Source organism: Cygnus olor, chromosome 2 (assembly GCF_009769625.2).
Source record: "Cygnus olor isolate bCygOlo1 chromosome 2, bCygOlo1.pri.v2, whole genome shotgun sequence".
Lineage (NCBI taxonomy): Eukaryota > Metazoa > Chordata > Aves > Anseriformes > Anatidae > Cygnus > Cygnus olor.
Genome location: NC_049170.1, coordinates 133,897,705 through 133,923,015, shown reverse-complemented (window position 1 = coordinate 133,923,015; position 25,311 = coordinate 133,897,705). Strand labels below are relative to the sequence as shown.

Here is a 25,311-nt window from a genome sequence, read left to right as displayed (position 1 = left end):
GGTGGTTCTGCACCCATCCCCGGTCACCCGGGGGCACCCCAACTACCCCTCCACCTCTCCCAACGCGGCCCGCAGGGGGGCGGCAGGGAGGCCGGAGGCACTGGGGAGGATGCGGGCCCCTTCCCCGGCAGAAGCGGAAAAAATAAAGGGGTGGAAGAGCCGGGCCGACGGCGGCGGGTGAGCGAGGGACGGACCATGGCAGGGCCGCCTGGCGGGGCCGTCGCCTTCAAGGTGGCTGCCGGGAGGCGGGCGGGGCTGCGTGGATTTGAGATGAGGAGGGGGGAGAGAAGGGGGAGAGGAGAGGAAGGGCAGAGAGCCGAGCCGAGCCATCCCCGTTAGGAGGCGGAGGGGGAGGAGGCTGAGGAGGAGGAGGGAGGGACGGAGGGAGGGGAGGAGGCTGAAGAGGAGGAGGGGGAGGAGGAGGAGGACACGGGGAGGCGGCTGCTGCTGCTGCCGCTGCCGCTGCCGCCGGGCAGAGAGGAGTCGTGCCGGAGCTGCCGCGGCACTCGGACGCCACATTCCCCCCGTACGGGACTGGCGGGGAGGATGAGCGAGAGCTGAGCCTGCTGCCGGAGCTGCCAAGTGCCCCTTCCTCCTCCTCCTCCTCCTCCTCCTCCTCCTCCTCCTCCTTCTGCACCTCCTCCCCTGCTGTGGGTGAACCTGCGCTACGGGCTCTTCACCGACCCGGGGAGGGGGCTGGTTTGTTTGTGTATTTGTTTAAGGAACAGAGAGAGAGGGGGAGAGAGAGAGAGAGAGGGAGAGATCTTCCATCCGTTGAAGCACAGTTCACTATGATCGTACTCGCATTCAGCACTGGAAGCCGGTTGGATTTCGTGTCTCGGTCCAGGGTGTTTTTCTTGCAAACCTTCCTTTGGATTTTATGTGCTACAGTGTGCAAAGCGGAGCAGTATTTCAATGTGGAGGTAAGCTCAGCCGTGTGCGTGTGCGAGCGTGTGTGCTCCCTCCGCTCCTGCTTCCCCCTTCCCTTTTCCACATCCCCTAAATAAAACCGACCCCCCTAGCCAGCCATGTCATCGAGCAGCCAGGTCGGTGGCGGTTTCTTTCCAGCAGCCGGCAGCTAGCTCCCCTCCCTGATGGCTGTGTTTCCGAGGGGGATCCCGCTGCCGGCGGCAGCTCCAGGCTCGGTGCCGGGCTCTAGAGCGCTGCCCGTGCCCCCTCGGCCCCCCCGCGGCAAGGCGGGCAGCCCCCGGCCCGGCGCTGGGCACTACAGCTCGGGGAACGCTCTCCGAATACCGTGGACCTAAGATATTGCTGTATGGCTGAGGTTTCCCCTACCCTTTTCTTCTGTTCTTTCTCTCTTCCTTTATTTTTTTGGAAAGAAGAATGAATGAAAGAGTGTTGTGGGGACAGGAGGAAGGAAACTTGGGATGTGGGGTGCGTTTCTTTGTGGTGAAGTGTTTGGCAAAATAAGATCCTTTTCCCACTTAAACCTAATAAAAAGAGTTGCCGCTAGAAACTGTGAAACAAATGGTATAAAGGTGCAACTACAACACAAAAGTTAGAGGGTGTGGAGGACCAGGAAATACATTTTTTTTTCCTAAGTGAAAATGAAGGTTAAAACATAAGGATACTTAAATAGGGCAAACCCTAAGAGTTTGCAGCCACGGTGAGAATTCAGTGAACACCCATTTCCAGTCACTCTTCTGTATGCTCCCCCCCTTTTTTTTTTTTTTTTAACATAATGCTTATAATAAGTAACGAGCTTTTACTGACTTTATAGCACATATTCTTTCCTCCTTTTCCCCCTCCCATCACTCCGTTCATTCTGTTATGAGCCCTTTTTCCTCATCTTTTTCAATGTTCTGTATTTATCTTCCTTTCTGTCTGTTCTTCTTCATCCTTCTCGTTACATCTCTCTAATATGCATGTGCTCTTTCCACTTCACATACGCTGTAATGGTTTTCTGTTAGATCTCTGTGTGCCTTTTTCTTCTGTCCTGCCAGCCCCACTCCAAACTTTCTGCTGCACCCATGCACCACCCTTAACTCATTCTTGTTTCTTGTCTCTCATCTCATGTTCCCACAATTCTTTCTCTCACAGAAATGAAGCTTGTGCCTTTCTTTCTGTCTCACACATATGCACACTGGCTTGTTTTATGTGAGCTCTTGTTCTCACTTAGTGACACTCATTCTTGCTCCTGTCTATGGCAAGACTGCTCCCGCAGATGCTCTTCCATCCCTAAGCTGTCTCCTTTTCTGTCTCAAGTCCTTACCTGTACTTTCTCTCATTCTGCCTCAGCAAGATCACCTCATACATACCAAAAATCACTTTTTCTTTCCTTGTCTGCTTTCATTCTATCCTTTCCCTCTTGGATGGCAGTTTCCCTTGCCACATGCAGTTCTCCTTTCTGCTTAGCAACACGCAACCTCAGCTTCCCTCTCTGACTTCTTTCTCTCTAGAAAGTATCGTCTTTACTCCATCATTAAAATCTCTCCTGATCATACATCCTACCTTTTTTTTTTTCTCTCTGCCATCTGCACGCTAGTCCCTCTCATTGATTTCATATAACAAATGTACATCTCTGCTTCAGTATGACTGTAAGTAAGCTCTTTGGGGCAGCACTCATGTCTCCTTAGGCGTTTATGCAGTGTGTAGTGTGCTGGAGTCTGTAGCTATATAAATATTGAAGTCGCAAATTTCAGCGTGCATGTTTAAGTTTTCTCATTTTGCTCCTGTCCTTAGCTGCCTTCTTTACGGATGAGCATAGGAAAGCAGCATGGAAGGGAGGAAGTTGCTCTCTGTAGCCTCTCCAGGCTTCACAGGCTGGCCCCCTGCAGGGTATATGGAAGAAATTCCAGCAACAGAACTTTCTCCTCCCACAGTAGTCTGCTTTGCTGGCATCTGGCTCTGCTGGAGAGACTGGCGGCAGATGGAGCTAGTGTGGGAGGAGAAAAAGATTGGTTTCGTCAAATGGAATAGGAACAGGAGGCCAACTCCAGTCAGAAGGAGGTTTTATGAGGAAAGAAGGGAAACAGTTTCATTTTTGCCACCTCTTCCATATGGAAAACAACACATTTGGAGGGCAAAAGACAATACCAGTAGCAAGAGACTCTGTTGGGTGAAATGCAGTAGTGTCTGTGTGATGAGGGAACATATTTCCTCCTTCTGAAATATTCCATCTCATGTTCTTCCTCCCAGTTCATCATATACCAGCCAGCTCTCTGTCTCTTTTCATATTTCAGTCTTTGAGCCACAGATTGCTGGGAGCCAGAAGAGTGTTTGAGGGAATTTCTCTGGTATTCAAGAGTTGTCCTAATGTGAGGTTCTTCCCTAGACCACTGCTTTTGACTACTCTGTGACATGATCCTGTCTAGAAAGACTTGAGTTTTGCCCCAGAACAGCCATTCCCATGTTCATGCTGTTTGGATAGCACTGCAAATTCAACTTTCTTCTTGTAGGGAACAGCAAAGGCTAAAACCATGAGAAATCTGAGGCAAAGGTGTTGGCAGTAGCAGTGTATGTATTGTGCTGTACAGTACTCTGTGTCAGCACAAGTGCATAATACAGTTGTACTTGATGTTAAATTGTGTAAATGTATGACAATTCTTATGGCAATACAAATTAACATATGAAACAGGTTTCAGGAAAGAAGCAGTGTACATTTAGTTGAATAAAAAGTCCCTGAACAGATACTTAGGATGGCTGGAAAGCAGATTTTAATTCTTTCCTGTTTCTAAATAAAGTACAGATAATACCTGTTGAACATTATAAAATGCAGAGATCCTTTATTTCCTCTTATTATTCTGCCTCTGTTAATCCATTTTCCTAATTGAAAAGAAACATTCGCGTAGCACTTTTGGTTTGTTTGTTTGTTTCAATGCTGGTTTTTTGGGCTGTGAGCCAGAGCAATTCTTAAGAGATACTACTGTAGCTCAAAGATATTAAATAAAATGTTGCCTTTTAAAAGAAAAACATAAAGATGAAGTTTACAAGCTTGTATGAACATTACTATTCTTTCTTTGTAATTTTATTGCTTCTGTGTAAAATTCTTTTAAGCAAATATCTACATGGATGAAGTCCTTAAGCTTCCAATGACATCTGAGTTGTCAATTCTGAAATGTGTTCATGTATGTAGTATTGTATTTAATAGACATAGCCGAGTAGGATTCGGGTCATGGAGTATGGGACTCTGGAGGGGCGCACTTGCACTCTTGAGGCAATGAGAGCTTTGTGGTAAAGCTGCATGAGAGGTGGTTGTAAACTGATAGTTTAAGAAGTCACGATGAAGTTTAAGATTCACATACTGGTATGTGTAGGAAGATTTTAACAGTAATGTTCAAGTTCACTAGTTACCAGTGGTATTTTGGTGAAACATTGCTTTTGACATCATGAGAACAACTAAGGACTGTACTGGTAGCTTCCTATTTTCAATGTTGATCTGTTGGTCCAGAACTATAACATCCATAAGTCATTGTAGTAACAGAAGAATATGGCTATCGATGTAGGTTTTTCTTTCTACTATTTTAAACTATTTCAATACAATAATAGAGGAAAATGCCCATCTGTGAAATAGAGAATGGAATAACAGTTATTAAACACACATTTAAATAGTGAAATTGATACAAGCAAGCAAAGATAATTTGTTCTCAGAATCTGATAGAGGATGATATTCTGAGCCAGCCAGGCGTTTCTTTTTTTCCTCAAAGTTCCTCACTATAGTAATAGTATCTCATATTGGGAGTGTCCATCTATGGTCTTTCATGAGTATCATTCATGTAAGACTGTATAGATACTTATATGTTTTCCTAAAACCAATATTATTGTACTCTTTGAGCAGGTATTAATCTGTGAGCTCATCTTCTAATATTATAAATTAGTTTATGTATATTTAAATAATAACTGTGTATATTTAATGCTATTAGATATTTAATATAAAAAAGTAGAAAGCAATGTCAATGTTATTTAAGGGCTACTGAAACATGTACACCTTGGTCAGAAGACAGGATCATCAATCATGAATCTAGAATAAGATTAGATTTTGTATTCTAATACTGGATATTCTTATTCCTGTGAGTAACCGCATCAGCTAGGTATGTGCATAAAGCCTGTTGAGGAAAGAACTGTTTTTAGGTTCCCACCTGGTTTCATTCACTGTATCTGTGATGTGGGAAGCACTAGAGACAAAGCATGCTTCATCATCTCTCTCCTCATGCAGGCAGTTACACTCTAGTTTCTTTCTTCTAATGCTAAATTTATAGACCTGAATCCCTAGGGGAGGTCTTAAAATGAATCTTATTTTAGTGTGAGCAGCTCTTTAAAACAATACAGTCTTTTATCTCCTCCCATTTTCAGATGTGTGACAGTTAAATTTGTTATTGTGGAACAAAATACAGTAGAATCAAAACTTCAGGAAAATGCTCTCAATTTCCTCCAGGGCAAGAAGTGCCTGAGAACCACATTGCTTTCATTGTTAATAAACATCCATCTCCTGTCCAGTGGTAATTCATGACCTTTTCTTTCATGGGCTCTGGGTCATTTAAGCTTGAAAGCAGTCCAGTTTAATTCTTCAGCTGGCAATTGAAAGGGAATAAACATTTGGAAAGGAAACATTCTTCCAATATCACCTTTACACACTTGTCAGCCAATGGGCTTGTTTAGCAGGTTTGCAAGCACAATACTGTACTTTTCTAACTTGTTAAAATGCAAGCTCAAAAAGAAATAAGGAGAAACAATTAAGGTGTTTTTGGTGTAAGTAGTGCTATGTGTCCTAAAAAGAATTTACAGGGTCGTCTTCATTGTTTTTAGGTGCAGATAGTACTCATGATTCCCAGTGGTTCAAATTCTGAATCTTGCCCTTGGGTAAGATATCTACTAAATAAACTGTCTTTTGAGAACAAGAACTTCAAGATGAAATTATTAGGAGGCTGGAGAGGACTTACTTGGGTCTGGTGATGGAGGTGGCTGGATGGAAAAATATTATTCAATAAAAATATAGATATAATATGGGATATTTCCTATTTGATTATTGAGGAAATACAGATACAAAGAAAACCTTCTGTAAAGGTTTCTGATGAACAGATATATCTAGATAAGGAAACTAATGTTCAGGAAGTTTTAAGCCTAATAGGCAACAGAACTCTTTTCTGTTACAGTAGGCAAATACCTACTACATGACAAATGGGCTCTCATTTGACATTATAAAATATATGTGGAGATTACTAGTCAGTAGAGTACATTCTCTACTATAATTAAAACAATTCCTTTTTACAAAAATTACAGTAGATCAATTTTCTACTCTGTAGCATGAGATTATTTTGTTTAAAATGTTTCAGAGAACCTTCTGGATTCTTTTGCCTCTTATTTTGTTCAAATACAGATATGAAAAAAATGGTCCCAGTTCTGAAGAGTTCACCACTGACATAGTATATTAGACCTTAGATGCAAGACGGATTTGTTTATAGTTCTATTTCATCTTTATTTTCCTATTGCAGATTTCTGACTACCTAGTGATTGAGCATCACAGCTATTAGTCATTCTCAATTCCACTAAAGAAAAGAAATAAAATAGTTAAACAAGGAGATTTATGTAATCACCTTATTTAGTGCAAGAGAAACCTGCCAAAACATGTATTCCTAATGTTTTCTGAAGAGATCTTACTAAAATAAATACACAATTTATTAGCTCAGCAAAAAAAGCCTGAACAATCCCAAGCTCTCCCCCCTTCCATTATTCAGAAGGCATCCTGCAGTAGGATAATGCTCCTGCATAACCATTCATTGTTTCTTCAGAGTGGATATACCATCTTCTTTAACTGGTTTAAGATTTATGTTGCTCTTTGTCAGTTTTATTTGAATCCATCTAAAAGGTCAGTGCTTGCTCTAGGCACCTCAGCTCTCCATATGCACTCAGCAAGACTGAATTGTAAGAGTTTATAAAGATAGAATGCAGTATTATATGGATTTTAAAACATTTTAAACTGCATATGTTGTCAGTGTTTTAAAGTCTTGTCTCATCCTTCTACTTTACTGTATGATTGTGGAAGACTTTGTGTTGATGTTTTTTGATGATCCGTAAAGCTGAGATGTAACTTTTTAAAATAACCTTTATTAAATTGTGTAATGCTTGTCACCTGCCTGTTTCAGATTTCAGTTTATTGTCTAACCTGTTTGCTGTCCTTAAACCACGCAATTGACCATAGTCTGAAGGAGCAGGCTGAGTCTGTTAAATTTGCTAACTGTGATATGTCAAATGACAGATTTAGTTTAATTTTGTATGAGGAAGACCAGGATTAGTGCTGCAAACATGATTTTACTTGGCACAGAAATGGATTTGAAAAATAATTATGATTAGAGCTTTATCTTTTAAAGAGAGGTCATGCTATTTGGAACCTTTATTTATTGGTTGCTTGGCAACTGTTCATTCATGTTCCTGCTTATCATCATTCATTATAAGCATCTTTGCTGTACAGTAAGAGTAATTAAGTGGTAACAACTTATTTCTGTGTCGAGTTAAAATTGACAGAAATTACAGAAATAGAAAAAGAATTCGTCTTTTTTTAGTTTTACTTGCTAACTGAAACTGCTGGCACAATGTTTATTTGTTAAAAGCTGGTTTATACCAGCTGAGGAATTATCTGCACTTCAGCTGTGATTATAATAGTCCTAGAACACCTTTAGGTATTACAACACATAATTGACTTAGGGTCTTGTTCAGGTGTTTTTGTCGTGTTTAAAATCGCCTGTTAATTTCAAGATCAAGGCTTCAGGGTATGACAAAACTTTTCTCCTGTTGATTCCACTGCTTAGCCATAGGCAATCCTATCTCAAGTGCTAAGGTTTGAACCCGGTATTTGAAAAGGGGTTTAAAATTCAGGGGTTAAAAACTGCTGCAACAGAGGATGCACAGCTGAAGCAATGAGCCCCAGTAATTCTGTAGAACATTAAAGTCACTTGATGCTTTTGGTAGAAAATAGCAGATTTTATTACACCGTGTGGAAACACATTCATAAAACATATTTTTTTTGACAATTGTCTTCTGACTGTTGGATGAGAAATATTTTGCCTTTTTTATTAGTTCTTTATGGATCGTATTGTGAGTGACCCTTGTGTGGAATAGCAGTGCAGAAATAACAGATGTGCTATGGATTGTTCAGAGAGGATGCCTCTGTACATTAAAAGCAATACTGGGACAAATTCCTTATAGGTGCATCTTAAAAGGACATCTGTCACTCTAGGGCCAGGGTGGAAGTAGATTTGTCTCTCTCTTGCTACCTCTTGGTCTGCAGGTGGCTTTGGTTCCTTATTGGAGAGCTCAGAGGAGAAATGCCCCCTAGGACTGATAACCTCCACTTTAAGCTTCTAACTGTATTGACTCCCTTGTACTATTCATACCAGGCTGTGCTTATGGGGGACAAGGTACCTGCTGTAAGACAAACCTATGTGGATTTTCATCAGTTTTTCCCACTCATGTGACATGGCTGTAATAAATGAAGATGATGTTCAGCATATTTTCAGAAACAATTGAACTGGTTTCGTAATTGTATAGGTAATTTGAAAAGAAATGCTGACCTCAGAATCTATTTTTTATTATATTTTTTCCTCATGATCTTGTAGAGAAGCAGTTGTTTTATTCCATTGGTCCTCTTCATTTTTGCTAACCTGGAATCACATCTCCACTTACAAGTGTGATATGCAGGTTGGCAAGGGGGAGACTTCCTTTTCAGAAGATTACCAACTCAAAGGCAGAGGGGAAAATATCAATTTCTTTAAAAAGTAGATAGCGAAACAAAAGAACAAGCATCCCTTTCAATGGGAAGGTGCATGCTTCCTTTAAATGTCTCAGTAGATTTTTATGAAGTGTAGGAAAGAGGAAATTGCTTCTTTCTTGTACTGTATCCGGATCTGAAGGTGGTGATCCTGTCATATTTTTCTTTCTTACCTCAGACATTGGTTGTGTGATGTTCTTCTAGGAAATTACTTTGACCCACTGTCTTCTCAGAGCAACTGACAGATTGTGTTTGTCTACGTGCCGTGGTTTACATGCTGCGCAGAATTGTAGTAATATATTTAATTGCAAACAAAATAAATGATCTGTCTTCCACACAATAAAATTTATTATTATTACTAGCAGTAATAGATTTATATAGCTAAACTTACAGCATGATTTTGATTTGGCAAGTGAGGGTTTTCTTTTTTTTTTCCCTTTTTTTTTCTCATTAGCTCTATGTATATCACAAAAAAGGACTGTGTTCCATTTTTCTATTTTCATTATTAATTATCAATTATCTGGCTTCTAATACATCTGTCCTTTCTGTCCTTCGTTACTTATACAGTATGTCAGCTTTGGAAAGGTCTTTATCTCTCTCTTTGTTGCATGCATTTTCGGGTATGTAGGAAAAATGAGGTGATGTAAGTGATTGAAGCACTGTGCTGGGGGGCTGGAGATCTGGTTCATGTGTCCAGTTCCATAATGAGTCTTCGTATTGATAGCAGAGCTATCAATATTGATAACAGAGCTGTCATATTCTCAACTGAGCTTTCACAAATGTAGATTGGACTAATTGAGGAGTATTTGCTGCCTTTTCCAATACATGTCAAGAACAACAGAATAGAAATGATGCTAAAGAGCCATGAATGTTTCTAGATCATTCGTCTCTGAACAGTTTACCTTCTTGTCATGTAAAAAAATAGTAGGGAAATATAAAAAATAAATACAGCATTTCACTTAGGTCATCTATGTAATAATGAAGTGATGAATATATTCAAGAAACAAGTACCAGAGCAGAAGAAATGAAACACGTCAATAATAACATTTCAAACACCGTTTTGTTTCTTTTTGTTTGTTTGTTTGTATGTTTTTAATGTATGTACCAAAGCTAGACAGAAAATACTGTCAGTAGGATTACATGAAGGATGTCACAAAATGATTGAAGATACAGAGTATGACATTCTCTTTCAAAATGAAAGTTTGAATATGATAATTTTTGATACCCAAATACAAAAACGAGTAGTCTGCTTCAAAATATCGTTCAGTGTAAAAGTCTTATCAAATAAAATGGATTTCAGATCAGTCTGTGTGTTGCACAATGCAAAATTAAAGTATTTTATTTTTAAACAAATTCACTATTAAATAAGTAAATTGTTCCACAAACATTCATGTTGCCTTGTTATCACAGTATCTAGCCTTTTTCTTTGTTTCTTTGTTTGAATATTTGTGCATTTTTATGAGATGAAATAAAAGATTGACTTTTCACTGCTCCAGGTATTAATGTTTTTATTATACACCACTAATAGGCAGACATGCAGCTCACATACCCCTGCTTATTAAAAAAAAAAATAATGGCAAAAGATGAGGCATTGGGAGAATAAGAGCTTTGCTATGCTGACATGTTAAATAGTATAGAATTGGAAACAATCTTTTTCTTCAAGGCTCCTGTACCTTGAATACTCCTGTACCTTATAGTCTTCCTTTGTTCTACTTCTCCTCTTACTTTTCTTTTCTTCCCCCTTCCCTCCAACACCCCCCTCCCACCCCCCACCCCCTACCCCCCAATTTATTTTCCTCAGCTTGTCTTTTTACAGGACATTGCCTCATTGCCTGCAGCCAGGAAAAGTCATCAGTCATTATTGAACCATAGAATCATAGATAGAAGAGATGAGAAAGACTTGTTAAGAGTCTATTTCTCTGCCAATGCTGGATTGCTTGCTATTGTATATTTTCTGGCATTTTGTAAAGTCAAATTTTAAAATCCACAATGGTGGAACTTCCAAAATTGGACTTGAAAAAAGCCCTGGTAAATGTACATTATGGAAAACTACAGTGGAAGAATTCTTTTTAGTAGACTTTTCCTTTGGCTACTGGCAACAGTAGTTCAAAGTTGTCTCCAGTTAGGCAGTTTCTCATAGAAGTGATGTCTGTTCTGCAAGCGAAAGTGAGAGCATCTGTGCATGAGCATAGATGACATGCACTGACTGGTAATTCCGTGCATTTCTTTGACTTTACAAAATGAAAAAAAAACAACTACAAAAACAGAAAAACCCACACAACAACGACGACAAAAAACAGGAGGAGCAGAGAGGAGCAAAGGCTTGATTTAAATTTTCACTTCATTTGAAATCTGTAGTGCAGCTGAAATGGACTAACAGTACCTGATTTAAAAATATATGCAGTTTTGTGTGGATTGCTGTCACTGTGTCAGGAGGGCTAGAATAGTTTGTGATGTTTTTGAACACCACTCCTGTGAGAGGCCTATAGCTGGGGTTGTTCAGCTTGGAGAAGAGAAGGCTCCAGGGAGATTTTATAGTGGCCTTCCAGTACCTAAAGGGGGCCTACAGGAAAGATGGAGAGGGACTCTTTGTCAGGGGGTGTAGGGATAGGACAAAGGGGAATGGATTTAAACTAAAAGAGACTAGGTTTAGATTAGGTTTTAGGAAGAAATTCTTCACTCAGAGGGTGGTGAGGCACTGGCACAGGCTGCCCAGAGAAGCTGTGGATGCCCCATCCCTGTCAGTGTTCAAGGCCAGGCTGGATGGGGCTTTGGGCAACGTGGTCTGGTGGGAGGTGTCCCTGCCCATGGCAGGGGGGGTTGGAATTAAATGGGCTTTAAAGGTCCCTTCCAATCCAAACCAGTCTATGATTCTGTAAGTATTGTGCATTGTTGTATTTAAGTATTACTACCTGAAGAATAAAACTGGATATTAGTAGGAGTTTTATAGATATCTAGATACAACAACCTGTGAAGAAATCATTTTGTTTCTTTTTTTTTTTTTTTTGAGTTCACACATCATATCATCAGTGTGTTTGTGAACACAAAGATGTTTGTGACACTTGCACATGTGAGCTATCGTAATGTCCATGCTCTGCATATTGTGTAACACTTGCCAAAGATCTCAAAATGTGTTATGTGGGAAGGTTGGGTTTGTTTGCTAACATACATCCTGATGCTGAGGTTTGTGCAGGATTATTTGTATGAGATACATTTTCTATCCAGTGTGCAAGCAGCAAGGCTGACCTCTGGGTTAGATTGGAGAAAGGATTCAGTGTGAGACAACAATACTTACATTTAGGTGTTCAAATGTGTTCTGTGTATGTTTCCTGTGTATTAATAACAATCTGCTCCCTGAAATCAATGAAGCAGAGAGAATAATTCAGCTAACCAGCCATTTAATGTCGACATCAGAATGACTTGAATCTTTTTCTGGACTCCATTGTTAGTATTGACTAGCAGCATGATTTACTTACATATAGGCATCTAGCACCATTTAAGGAGCCCTAGGGCGAAATATGCATAAAGCTGACAGAAGTAATACAGTATTTGTGGAAGCTTTGTCTTTCTAGATTAGCAGCTGGAAGCCAGGCTGTGTGTCCTAAGTCATCTCAGATAGCACTAGATACTTCTGTTTAGGTACTTGAATCCTATTCCAGATTTTAAGTGATGGTGGAGTGTGTCAAGACACCTGTACCTATGGGGCTCCCCCATGTAGACATTGGTATTCAGATGTCTTAATTTGGAGTTGAATCCCTTCCCTCTGCAATGGTGGGTTTCATTAAATTTGTCTAACTATTTGGTGTTGTTTAGCCCCTGTGGCCTATCTTGTTTGGCCTTTAGATGACATTCTAGAAAATCATGACCATCCTAAAAGTCCAATGACATATTTGTCATTCCCTGGATAATGTAGATCATCATAGATCACACTAGACACTAGTATTTCTGGCAAAGCCAAAGAGCAGAACTCTGTTGTTATGGTGGTATGATTTTTATCCTGTCACTCTGATGCCCCACACATTATTACATACATTTATCCCTTCATGCAAGAAGACACCATTTCATACACATTTAGATTTCATGTATTTTAAATATTTAGTTAGGGATATAAAGAGCACAACATTGCTGATATCAAGGCAGTTTTGCCTTCAACCTTAATGAGACCAGGCCTGGGCCTGTTTAAGTGAGTGTACAACATATTACCTAACTTAGACAGTATATTTGTGCCCTGTTGTATAAATACAATGCTCCCAAGAGTTATTTGATGCCTTACCCTAAGTGATTTTAAAGGCTGTTTTTCCTTCCTAAACATACAAACCTGAAAACAGCTATTTGTTGCCCTTAAGGAGAGAGAACAGAATGTTAAGCATTTTTATGAAGAGTAAGTAATTAAAAAATATATTTTAGAAGAATAAGCTTGCTAAATATCTATGGTCTGATAGACAATCCCCAAGAAGATAACAATGAAAATGACATTTTAATAATTTCTCTGGGTAGAAGCCATGTGTTCTCAAGAATAATTAGCAGTTTTCAAGTACTTTAAAGTAAAGTAACATGGATTAATTCAACAAAAATTTACATTTCAGTGTTAATGCTAGAATTTAGATCTCATCGTAGTAAGGTATGTAATTTCATTGATTTATTTACACTACTTGCTTTAGATCTTCAGAACTGTGAAAGCAACTTGATCAGAATAAGAGGATTATTGGCCATTTTATGTTTAAATGTTTGCTTATTCTTTGTAAATCCAGAATTGCAAATACCTGAATATATTACGAGATGTACTATTTGACTGAGGTTTCTGCTATGATGTAATTGAAGGGAGAATAGATCTACTGTTGATTTTCAGGTCTGCACTTGGGGAAGAAGAGTGATTATATCTGCAATCTTCTATTCCAGAAGAGCTTCCTTTGTAATATTTAGCTCTACTCTATTGTTTTGCACTGACAGGCTCACTTAGAGAAAAAACAGTATTTTAGTTCCTTTGTGAATAATCCCATCATTTCTTCTGGCTGCTGAGAGAATTCACTTTTTGTCCCAGTAGTCAGATAAAGATAGAGTCATTGTTCTTCGTATATTAATTGCTTAGATGTCTTTTCCATTGAGATATTAGAGAATTTTTCTCTACATGCAAGATCTTTCTAAAGAGTTGATGTCAATTTAAATTGGACCAAAAAATTTGTATTCTGTATAAACGTTTTCTTTCTCTAGTTTTGCTCAAAATAAAGCAAAAAAAATAAAATCCATTTCATTGTAAGGCTTTTGTGTGTGTGTGTGTGTGTCTTTATGAGTATTCCCTTCCTTCTCTAAATTTTTAGCAGCCAAAGCAATGATTCTTAAGCTGAAGCTAAGCTTTCAAAATGCTAGAACATTTGGTGAAGTTTAGTAAAAATTACAAGTGGCTGAGACAGGAGAGCTTTAAGAAACTATAGCTTTTCTAAAGTTTTAACTAATAAAATAATACAATACAGAAATTCGTCAAGCATATTAGCATTAATGTGATAGCTAGAAAAGGACAGAATGGTGCTTTCAATTTTAAATGCCCTACAAAGAAAGGTCTTTTTAGATTTTAACTTTTTAGAAATAAAATAGCTACATGTGTAGTTGAAAACTGTGTAATGGTGTTTGGTGTAAAATAATAAAAATTGATTTACTTTTTTTTTCCCTTGGAACAAAGAATTCAGAGTCATTGAAAGAAGTCAGCAGCCTTAAGATTTATGTAGAAAAGGAGAGTATAAATATGCTTTTGCTCCATGGTTTCTTTTAATAGAGCTCATGCCTTACCCATGAGCTCATGCCTTACCCATGTTTGATAGAGCAATTGAGAAACAGGAAGAAGGGAATCCACCATTTCCCATTTTATTTTACGTAACTGCTATTTGTTTGCTTATTTACTTATTATCCTAATCAGATATCTATTTTCAATCCTAATCAGGTATTTATTTCCAGTGGTCTTGATTGGAAAACTGATGAGATTCTAACTTCATGGAATTGGTCAGATTTTGTCATTAGTTTTATTGTATCCAGGATTTTACTCCATGCTGTTTGAAAAGCCCTGAATCACTCAATGTTTTAATTGAGTCAATGAGCAGTATACTGAATACTTAGGATGAATATTCATGTCTAAATTCATAGTCTCAACCTGTGCATAAAGGATAAATTTAGTACAAAAAGAAGTAGAGAGAAACTATCTATGTGTAAAAATTAATCTTATGTGTAAAATTAATCTTGTAGTTAGAAGGCAGTGTAACATCACTAGAGGAGTGGCCACTGTATATGTTTCATACCAGAAAGACAATTTTTTTGAGGGGGAGGGTGGAATTAAATTGAGATGAGTTCTAACCATTTAATGAAAGGGCTCTCTAAATATGGCTTATGTCATCAGCAGTAAGGGACTGGATTCTTTCCTTTCCCTATACCCTGAGTCTAACAGTAATTTTCCTCATTCAGTGAGGCTGATGGCTCTGCTGACAGCTATTGACTGTAATGTTTATTCTTCTGCACTAGTCTGTCTACCTTAAGAACTTTATAGCTATCACATTAGAACAAAACTTTGGACTGTATTGCATCAACTGACTTCTCCGCTTCATTACTTCTTGTCGCTTACACTGTTCAGCCATCATGTGTGAAAGTGTCTTTTTCTAATAACATTTAATTCAATGCTACCAATTGTGAATATGGCCTGTGGAATCAACCGGACTGGTGTAAAAATCATAAAAAGGCTTTTAGAATATTTTTGGTTGTCTTCTGCTTTTTGAACTTTTGTGTTCACATTTTACAGATTACTTTTTCCTTTCCTGAAATGAGGACAGGAACTTCACAGTTAAAGAAACTGAATATTTTCATTGTCTGCAGTAAACCAAGTCTTCATGAAAGTCTACCAAATGTTTAAGGTGAAATCTACCTAACACTCTAGTCACAATACTCACTTCATACCACTTTCAGTTTTGATTGCCTTCAGAACTGTATTTGGTGATATTTTTGCCTCTGTTAAAACTTGCCACTTCAAAAGGTCAAAGTGCTTGTAACTGCTCCAGACACTCTTTTTCAAGAATGTGATGACTACTAACATTATACAATTTGCATAACACCACTAAACTGACAGTGGCTAGTTGGCTGGCCTTGTGCATCACCATTTGCTTGACCATGGGAGAAGCCTAACTTTGATTAGCGTAACTTTTGACTTAACCACTGACTGCAGCTGCAGTGACTGGGTAGTGCTCCAGGGATGTAGCTTTTATTTTTCCAGGATCTGTGATTTCTCTCATTGGAGGAGGAAGGCAAAGGTTTTGCTGCTTTTAAACTAAGTTTGTGATTTTGTAACTCTAATTTTTGTAGCATCTAACAGATACTACAAAATAGAGTTTTGAAGTGGTGTCCTAGAGGTCCAAGATTAGACCTCCAAAAGCAGTACATTAAAGTACCAATGTCAGTATTAACGTATACTTTTAGTCATAAACTAAAAATCATTTGTAAACTAAATAGGTTAATTTAGAGAACAGTATATAGATGATATAAGTTCTTCTTCTTGCTATATAATCAGATGCTTTTCCTCTTTTTATATTCTTTTATTTTGCTCTTTTATTTTATTTTATCTTGATTTAAACACATGAAATTTAAGAAGACAGAACAAAGTAGCTGACTACTTATATAATATTTTCATGAGAAAAATGTCAGTGATATTTGTTCAGTGGATATTGATGGTGGGGCAGAGGGATGCAGGGGACAAATAATTGACTACTTAAAAATATATATTTAAACTTCAGAATTCCCTTAGTGACTGATTTCCTGTACAAGTGAAAATCAGGGGATGACCTTTGGAAGACCTGGTAATAGGGATTCTGCTTGTCCAAGAATGCAAACAGGAAGTTCAGCTTTATTTTAACCATGTAAGTCTGTAATGGGATGTATTTTAAATCAGCCACCACATCTCTCTCCTATGATTCAGAAAATGTTGCTTAGGTAGCAAGGAAACAGCAAGTCATGAATTTCAAAGTAAGAGCTCAGCAGAAGCATGCTTATGTCAGATAAATACAGTGGATGGTGTGACTCTGTTTTGAAAGAACAGAGAAGGAACATTGCTCTTTGCTTCTACTAACAGAGTTGGATTTGGCTTCTGAGTTGTAGTTGCTCAAAGAGTCTCTAAAAATAGTGGAATGAATTTTACCCATTATGTCCAGATCTGAAGTAAAGCTCTAATCACAAATGTTGGAGACAAAAAAAAAAAAAAGCGTTGCAATTGCAGTCCCTGATGACTGTAGAACTAGTCCGATGTAAAATGAAAGTACATTTCTGTACAAGAAATTATTGCTTGAGTTCACTGTAAGCTTCAAGTTATGTTGTATGGATTTATTCTGTAAGAACACAGTATTGGAATATTTTACAGGTCTGACTGTGTTTATGTATAATATATTAAAATTATAAATCTTTTCTGGATAACTCTCTGACAGAGACTGTATTGGAAAGCTGATTGTTTTGTTGTTTCTTTGTTTTTGCATATCGATATTTAATTTGGACTTGTATTGTCCAAGCATCACAAAGAAAAGTTAGCCCCAGACACTTTTGTGGTAAAAGGAGAATTTAACCAGATTTAAAGACTTGAGGATCAAGGCTTTATTTCATGTTAGTCTGCAGTAGGGTCGTACTGGTCTATTGGGAGAGGACTCAGTCAGGTTTTACTTATGATCTAGAAAATTTGCCTTCAAATGTCTGAAATCATGTTGTTGCCATTTGTTGCATACAGTAAGTTGAGAGTCAAAAACTTGTCTGCCCTGCATTGTATTTGTCTGGAATCTCTGCTTTCTTATGATCATGTTGTTCTTGGTTGCAAGTTTTGGTTTGAAATAGGAGGTACTAAGTATTGAGGAGATGGACGTGCTTTTTCCTGGCATTGTGTCTAGTATGGTTAGTGGCAATGCAAGTTGCCCAACACTATGCTGAAATTGATCATACCAGAGCTGAAGAGGGCAGTATCCAAGTCTGCAGGTGAGATTATAGAGTCAACTGAAGCAGACACCTCTGAACATGACCTACACAGTTGGCTGTCATGAAATGATTCCATGCAGTTTATATGTTTGCAGTACCATGTTACAAACTTCTGTTAGGGCTGCAGATTGTGGATGGTGCAAATGTTATGATGTTGCTTTACAGTTGGATCTGTACCTGCTGGCAAAGTCACACAATGGATGAAATCTTGCTGGAAAACCTGTTTTCCTGAGAAAAAATCAAAGACTATAGCCTCTATAGACTCTATAGAATGTGGAGAATTGCACGTTAGTGTTTGTCTGGGATATGTCTCACGAAAAAGGAGTGTTTGGAGTCTCCTGTGTTGCTGATGAGAGGTATGTCAAAGGAGCTTTCAAAAGCTCATTCACTGTTTGGTACTTCCTAGGACTGTCAAGAAGAATGTCAGTGAGAATTTATTTGAACTATATTTTTGGAAACTGACGTGGGATGATCAACTTGTGTTATCTACTAGTAACCCTCTGAACTCCTGTAGTAGCAATGGTCTAGCATTGTTAACCTTGCAGACCACATTCAGATTGTTACTTGGGAAAAAAAAAATGAGCCACCTTCTGTTTTTTTTCTTTTTTTTTTTTTCTTTGTATTTCTCTTTATAATGCTCAGCCTAGTGTACAGTAGAAGAATTTTCCTTAATCTGGGAAAGCATGCTTTTGAGAACCGTATTTGAGTAAGACAGACTGATAGGTGTCTTGAAAAGGAGAAAGACCAGTGTGGTTTTTGTATATTTTTATTTTTGTTTGTCATTGATATTATTAACCTCCTCTGATACCCTGTGAAATACTGCCTTCAGTTTACACTGTGTAAACAAAATCAAGGTATTGATTACTATTGTGCTTATTACTTGTACACAAGCCAAATGTTTCCTCTTGAGCTGACACCCTCCATTCTCTTTTAATAAACCAGTTATGAAACTGTATGAGCAATTTTTCTAATGTCTGACCTTGTAGGTGAAATTGCTGTGTGGTGCAGTACTAATGAGCTTGAAATCAAGATAAATAAAATATTCATTGCGTCATGCTTGTTGTCTGTCTTGTCAGCAATTTGTACAATAAATTTGCTGTGTGTAGTTTTTTGTTTGTTTTGTTTGTTTTGTTTATGAGATTGAGTTACTTTGTGTGTCTAAGTATCATACAGTTTTAAGGGTTTGTAAGCATGCGTTTCCAATTTCTGTTGTAAAAGTGAAATCAGAGTTACTGGATTGCATTTCTTCAGATATCCCCTTGTTCTCTGTGTAGATACAATTATTGCCATGTAATGTGTGATGCTTCCTCTCCCCTCTTCAAGTTTTTTGTTTGGTTGTTTTATTCTAAGTAGAAGAAATGATACTGAAACTACAGTATTCTGTGGAAGACTGATAATTCCTAGTAACTCACAAATTCCTACAGTTAAATTATGTCCTGAGTGAAGTTAATATGAGTTTCACTCTTGACATCTGTGTGTTTGTGGTCACCTGGAGTACTTTTCTTATAAAGCTTTTGGTTAAAGCATGAGGGGAATGTGTCTGCAGCCTGGGAATCCTCTGCCACCAGCTAGAATGTTTCACGTTGCTTTTACTCTGTGTTCTTCACTCATGGGATTAGCTCTTGCTAACATCAGTAGTACTGGCTGAACACTGTAGGCTACAGGGAAAATTGCTTTCAGGATAAGCCTTTGGCTGATAAAAATGACATAATTTTCCAGAAATGTTTGTTGTGTGATTGGCAAAGTACTTCTAAGTCATTATTTTATTTTATTTTATTTTATTTTATTTAGAAAATGTCAAAATACAACAAAATATCAAATGAGTGCAGATATTTGAACTGGGAGAGGCTTAGTTAGGGATGTTGTTTGAATGTAGTGTCTGACAATCGATTTCCAAGGCAGTGGCAGTTAAAGCCACTTACAGAAAAAAAGTGGAAGATGAGTATGTTTAACTTACCTGTATGTACCAAGTAGACATATACCAGGTCACTAGAAATATTTTTCTTATGTTTCATCATGATGTTAAATGAGGACATAATTTCTGCCTTAAGTTGAAATAATTCTCTCTCAAAATTAGTCTCGGTGATCACCAGCAGAACAAGCTATAAATATTGCTACTTTGACCTAGCTTCTTTGTTTGAGCTACATGCTGGGACAAATTATTTGCACTTCCCTGCAAGTGGAGGAGGAGAGCATGATATATATTTCACCACTGCCACTCCATTAGCATTAGCAGTGTTACTCCTCCTTTCTTTGGCTGAGAATCAAGTGAAGTGTTTATTTTAAAATATGTGAGATGCTCATATGTCACTATAGTGTTCTGTGATGCTGTTTCAGATACGAAGACATCTCTCTGCTACAGTACAGAGTGAAGCATAGATATCCTGAAACTATCACTGATTCTACCTGCTGTGCCTTGCTAGTTACAACACTCATTTGTTTCCCAATAGCAGTCATACAATGCTACACCTGACTAAGAAATCCCCATATCCAGAGACAAATAAATAAATAAATAAATAAGTAGCATTTGCATGTGTAGATCTGGACCTGCATCACTTTCCTGCTTTTGTTTAGAGACCTTTCTTTACTAACCTTGGAAGTTAATTTTACTGCATTTCATTTTGCTAGTCAACCTAGCATTTTGTTAAGCAATTGAAATAGTAGAGCAAAAACATAGGAGTCCATGACTTGCATAATAAGAAATATGGGGTGTCAAGATGAAGTGGAGTTGTGGTAGTCTGGAGGAAGAGCCTTACATTCTTTCAGAGTTGCCTAGCAGCTAAATATGACTGCATTTTATTATTTCTGCATATAAATGTGCCCTTGTTCAAAATGCTTGACAAACACTGGCAAACAAATTTTCACAATGATAACAATGGTATGTAAAAACATTATCTGTACTTTCTGTAGCACTTTATAGGACATTTATTGAAACCTTTTAACATATATGCTGGAAAACATTAGTCATCACTCCATACAAACTTTTCAGTCACCCTGCCACAGTCTTACTGTTCTTTTGAGTCTCCAGTCTGTACTGCTTTCACTGTCTAGACACATTCACTTTTTGCTTAAATATCCCATTCAGTAAAAGCTCACCATCCCTGGTGATTCCTATGGAACTTATCACATACCATAGGAGTTATCTGTAGTTCAGCAGTAAAGTCATTTAACATATCACGGTATGGATCCAAATTTCTGCATACGTATCAGTTCAGGTATAAGTGGAATGTCTGGTCGTTTAATCTCAGTGATTAAAAGCAAGTCACAATACACAGCACTTAGTGATACTAGTATGTTTGTACGATGTACATTGTAAATGTACATTTGAATGAACATTGTAAAACTTCAACAGACCTTTCATCTTTTTTAGACAAAATTAAAAATTCTTTGTCAAAGGGGAACTTTTTTTTTTTTTTTCAGCCTGGCATACGTATACAGATAAGGAAACTGATTTCAGTTAATCTGCCCAAACATCACAATGAGAGCACTGTGAGGATTAGATGTCAAGATGCCTAGCTTTGGAAGAGCAGTGCCAGGCCACTACGTCATACATTCTCCTAGTAATGAGCTTAAAAGTCCTTTGTTTACTATCACGTAAGCCATACTCTCTACAAGAGTTACACAGGAAAAGACGTATGGATCAAATAACTAACAGCAGAGTGCATGAAGAGTGCTAAAGGAACCAGGAGATGGACAGAGAGCCAAGCAACCTGAAAGAAAACTGCCTCCTTCTGCTTAACGGTGCATCTTCCCATGGCAGGTGACAAGGCAATTCTATCCCATTTTTCCCTCCCCTTAAGAACATTACAGAAGAAAGAGGAAATTGCTTTTGGATAATGTGAAATTTAGTGCAACTCACACAAACAACTATTTCTCTTTGCTTTTTTGTCATGTCCATGGCATGACTACTGTACATAGAAGATTGAAAAAGCAGGACAATTGCTGGACACCAAATCCAAAAGAACCTGTTTCTGATGTCATCTATATCTTCCATATAATATTAATAACAAAATACATACCATATCAGGAAATGTGTTTTTTGTTAATTACCTTTATTTCCACAACATATATCCTCAGCATCCCGTGAGTCCATCTCTAACAATGTCTCTAGTAGGTTTTCATGGTAATTGTTCTTTTTATACTTTTCCCTGTGACCACTTATACTGTGTTCTAAAGTAAAAGTGTGTCAATAAGCTCTCACTTAGGCCTTTTCTTCATGTTTTACAAATAAAGCAAATTAAGCTATATATTTTTTTCATTTTTTTCTTCTTTTTGCAAGTAACAATTTGTAAATGTCAAAAAGATTTATTAACATCAATAGCTACAAGGATTTACAGAAGTGTGTGATATTCATGAAACAATAGATCAAAAAAGCAGAGGAATAACGACTTTTTCCACGCTATGTATGCTCAGGAGAGAATAAAAGGCCTGGCTCTGACATTACATGAAGTCTGATTCAGAAGTAACTCTCTTCTAGTCCATATAAAATCTGCATGAGCATCAGAATCATTCAGCACATTTCCTCAGCTCTCCAACACTTGCTGGTGTTTGCGTTACCGTATCTGGATTTTTTAACGTTTGTAATGAGGTCTTCAGCTCCATGATACTGAGGCTGTTCTGTGTGCAGCCTTGGAGGCAGACCAGACCTGTCAAATCCAATGGAAAATAAATGTAATGGCCAGCTGGCTTGGAAGGCTGCAGTTAGATCATCTCAAATGAAAACTCCACCCGGAGGTCTGCCCTTCTCCTGTAATGGAATTTAGGCTTCCAGCAATAGACCATTCTATCCCTACCTGAGCTACAAGGTTTTAACCTTTGACTTTTTACCATTTTGTAATTGAGCAAAGGGACTTGTTCTAATTTTCTGTTTAGAGTGCTTCAGAGCATCAGCAGAGATTTTTTGGGGGTGATTTAGTAGTCTCTCTAGACAAAGGAACTTTTGTGCTCTGTGTGATGAAATAGGGAAAAGATTTCCCAAATGCCTTTTGTCCAAAAAAAAAAAAAAAAAAGGTAGTGTATTAGTAACTAGATTTTGTGATCTTTATATGCCAAAATATTATTCTGAAAAAAGAAAAAGAAAAAAAAAAAAAAACAAAAAAAAACCACCACCATCTCTAAAAGCTGAAAAGGCATGATTTTGAGCTCATTTAACTCCTTCATAATTATAAAGGGAAGACAAAACAAATTGATATTGTGGTTTTCGGTGGGTGGATTGGGATTTAAATTAGGCTTAATAGTTCTGAAATCAGGGGTTGTGTGACTTTTATCTCAGATTTTTCATGAAATGCATTGGTCCTCAGTTCTCATATGTCAGACTTACCCTAGGAGAATTGGTCTCAAAATACAAATTGCTCACATGCATGTGATAGCCAGTGGGGACACTGCTGCAAAATGTTGTGGGGTTTCTATTTATGAAGTTTTATTTGAACATAGAGAATCTCTGTGGGAGCACCTGAAATCAAGAAGAGGCCTACTATGTTCACACAACACTGATATACTTCAACTATGATTTTTAGAGGTGAATCTGGAAGGGTAAGGGATAGACAAGAATACTGCTAGAGAGAGTTGAGCCTAAGCAGAGAATGAGATTATCAATCATAGAGAAAAACCTTCAAGATATTAGTCTATAGTAGATTCAAGGTTTTGGAGTCCTAACAGGAGTCCGTAATAGAGGCAATGGGAGACTGTATCAAGACCTTCCACGGCAAGAGGTGCTCTTCTTCTGAATTCGGGGTTATCATAAAGAAGTAATGTGGTCCTCCGATTTGTGTGCTTGTGGTCTCACACTGTAAGTTTTCCCATTATCACCTATACAAGGCACACTGTGGTTTGCAAAGGCTATATATAGTACTATGTTGTATTAGTGTGATGTCAGCATTCCGCAGAATCACTTTTTCCAATAAACGCATAATCTTGAGGATGTGGGAATGTGTTAGAGGGAGTGGTTTTATAAGTTTTCTGTAATAAACAGGCTTAGAAGTGAGAAAAAAAAATCAAGAATTTTATTCTAGGTGGTTGCAGATTTTTCTTTTTTTTCATTTTTTTAAAGATTTTTACATTGTACATCTGATAAAAACATTATTGCTTTTGGGTAATAAAGTATAGTGATGTTTAATAGCAGGTGCCTGGAGAGCAAAATTGTCAAAAAACAATATGTAGCAAGAATACAGGTTAGAAAGTTAAGCTAATTTACTAAAAATATTAAAGAACAGATTTTCATTTTGCCATTGATATGGCTTACAAAATTGTTGCTTTCAAGTTACATACCATTAATTCATTGAGACATAATACTTCAGTAAACACCATTCAAAAACATTTTTCCTCTGATGTAATTTTGGGCATTTCTGAGTAGTATTTGTTCTTGTTTCAGTTTAGATTATAAATATGCCCAGGTCTTAAGGAATGATGAGAGAACTCTGAAAATCAGTATTTTACAGCAAGTGTATGTGATAGGGAAAAGGAAATCTAAGCAATAAATCTTGTTTCTATGTTAGGATTTCATTTTGCCTCTACAACTGCATTTCAGAAACAAAAAAAAAATGAGTCTAAGGAGCATATATCTTTAATAATTTGCCATCTGCAATGTATAGGATAACGCACTTGTTTGAAGAGGAGCAATAGCTCTTATTAATAATGAGGGGTTGGTATTTCTCTCATGTAAAATAATAGTTGTATCAGTGCAAATAGGAACTGCTTAATGATTCATTTGTCATTTAAATCTTTCAGAGCAGTTACAGCAGATGCTTTTATATCCTTATTTTGCTTCCTTTTGTTTGTTTGATTTTATTATACCTATTGTTCATTGCTAAAATGAACAAGGCTGCTCAGCTGATGCCATTTTTCATACGCTCTCTCAGCAAGGAGGGAACGAGAACGATGCTGCATGCACGTCTCCATGGCGACCTTGGTCTTGGCCTGATGCCTGCAGTCTGGCCCGCTCACAAAACACCATGCCCTGATGAATTATTTAGCTCTGCTGAAGAAAAAAAATAAAATAAAATACAGCAACAGGTTCCCGGTGAATAACTTAAAGGAGTGAGGTGACATCAGTCTGCTTGTACTGATGTGCTTGAGGACTCTCACCAGCTAGCAGTGACCAGTTTACACTGTTTTTCTTAAGGCTCTGCTATTAATCTCTGTCCATGTTGGATACCCACAGTGTCAATGGTTGTGAATAGAAAGCAACAGAATAATAATTGTGTAAGTTGACAGTCTTTTTTTCTTTGTTAATCTTTTAGTTATCTCTGAACAGTTTTGTTCTTCCACTATTAGCAATATATTTTTATAGAGAGAATTGACAACAGTTTGGCAGTATCATACACCAAATGGTGAAGAATAGAAATAGTTATGCCTGAATTTCTATGTGTTTCTGTGTATTTAAATGATTGTATCGGTTTCTTAAAGAACATTTTGTAGTTGTAAAGTGTTTCTGACAAAGTTTACTGACCTATATTCCATTTATGTATCATTATTGTGCTTGGATTACATGTATCCCATCCAAAAAGCATATATACGGTTTTGAGGTCTGAGGCATACTTGCAGGTCAGGAGTTTGATTAGAACAGAGGGAAGTTATTGTTAATTCTACAGGTATTTACTGCA

The 25,311-nt window shown here is 37.7% G+C and overlaps 1 protein-coding gene across 2 annotated transcripts in view; it reads left to right on the top strand.

The window, feature by feature from the left end:
- The first annotated feature begins 418 nt into the window (after positions 1–418).
- MMP16 (matrix metallopeptidase 16) overlaps positions 419–25,311 on the top strand; it is a 200,228-nt gene continuing 175,335 nt past the window's right edge. For both annotated transcript variants that reach the window (XM_040546312.1, XM_040546313.1), the window contains exon 1: positions 419–923. In XM_040546312.1, coding sequence (XP_040402246.1) covers positions 792–923 — 132 coding nt within the window. In that variant the 5' untranslated portion in view covers positions 419–791. The remainder of the gene's footprint in view (positions 924–25,311) is intronic.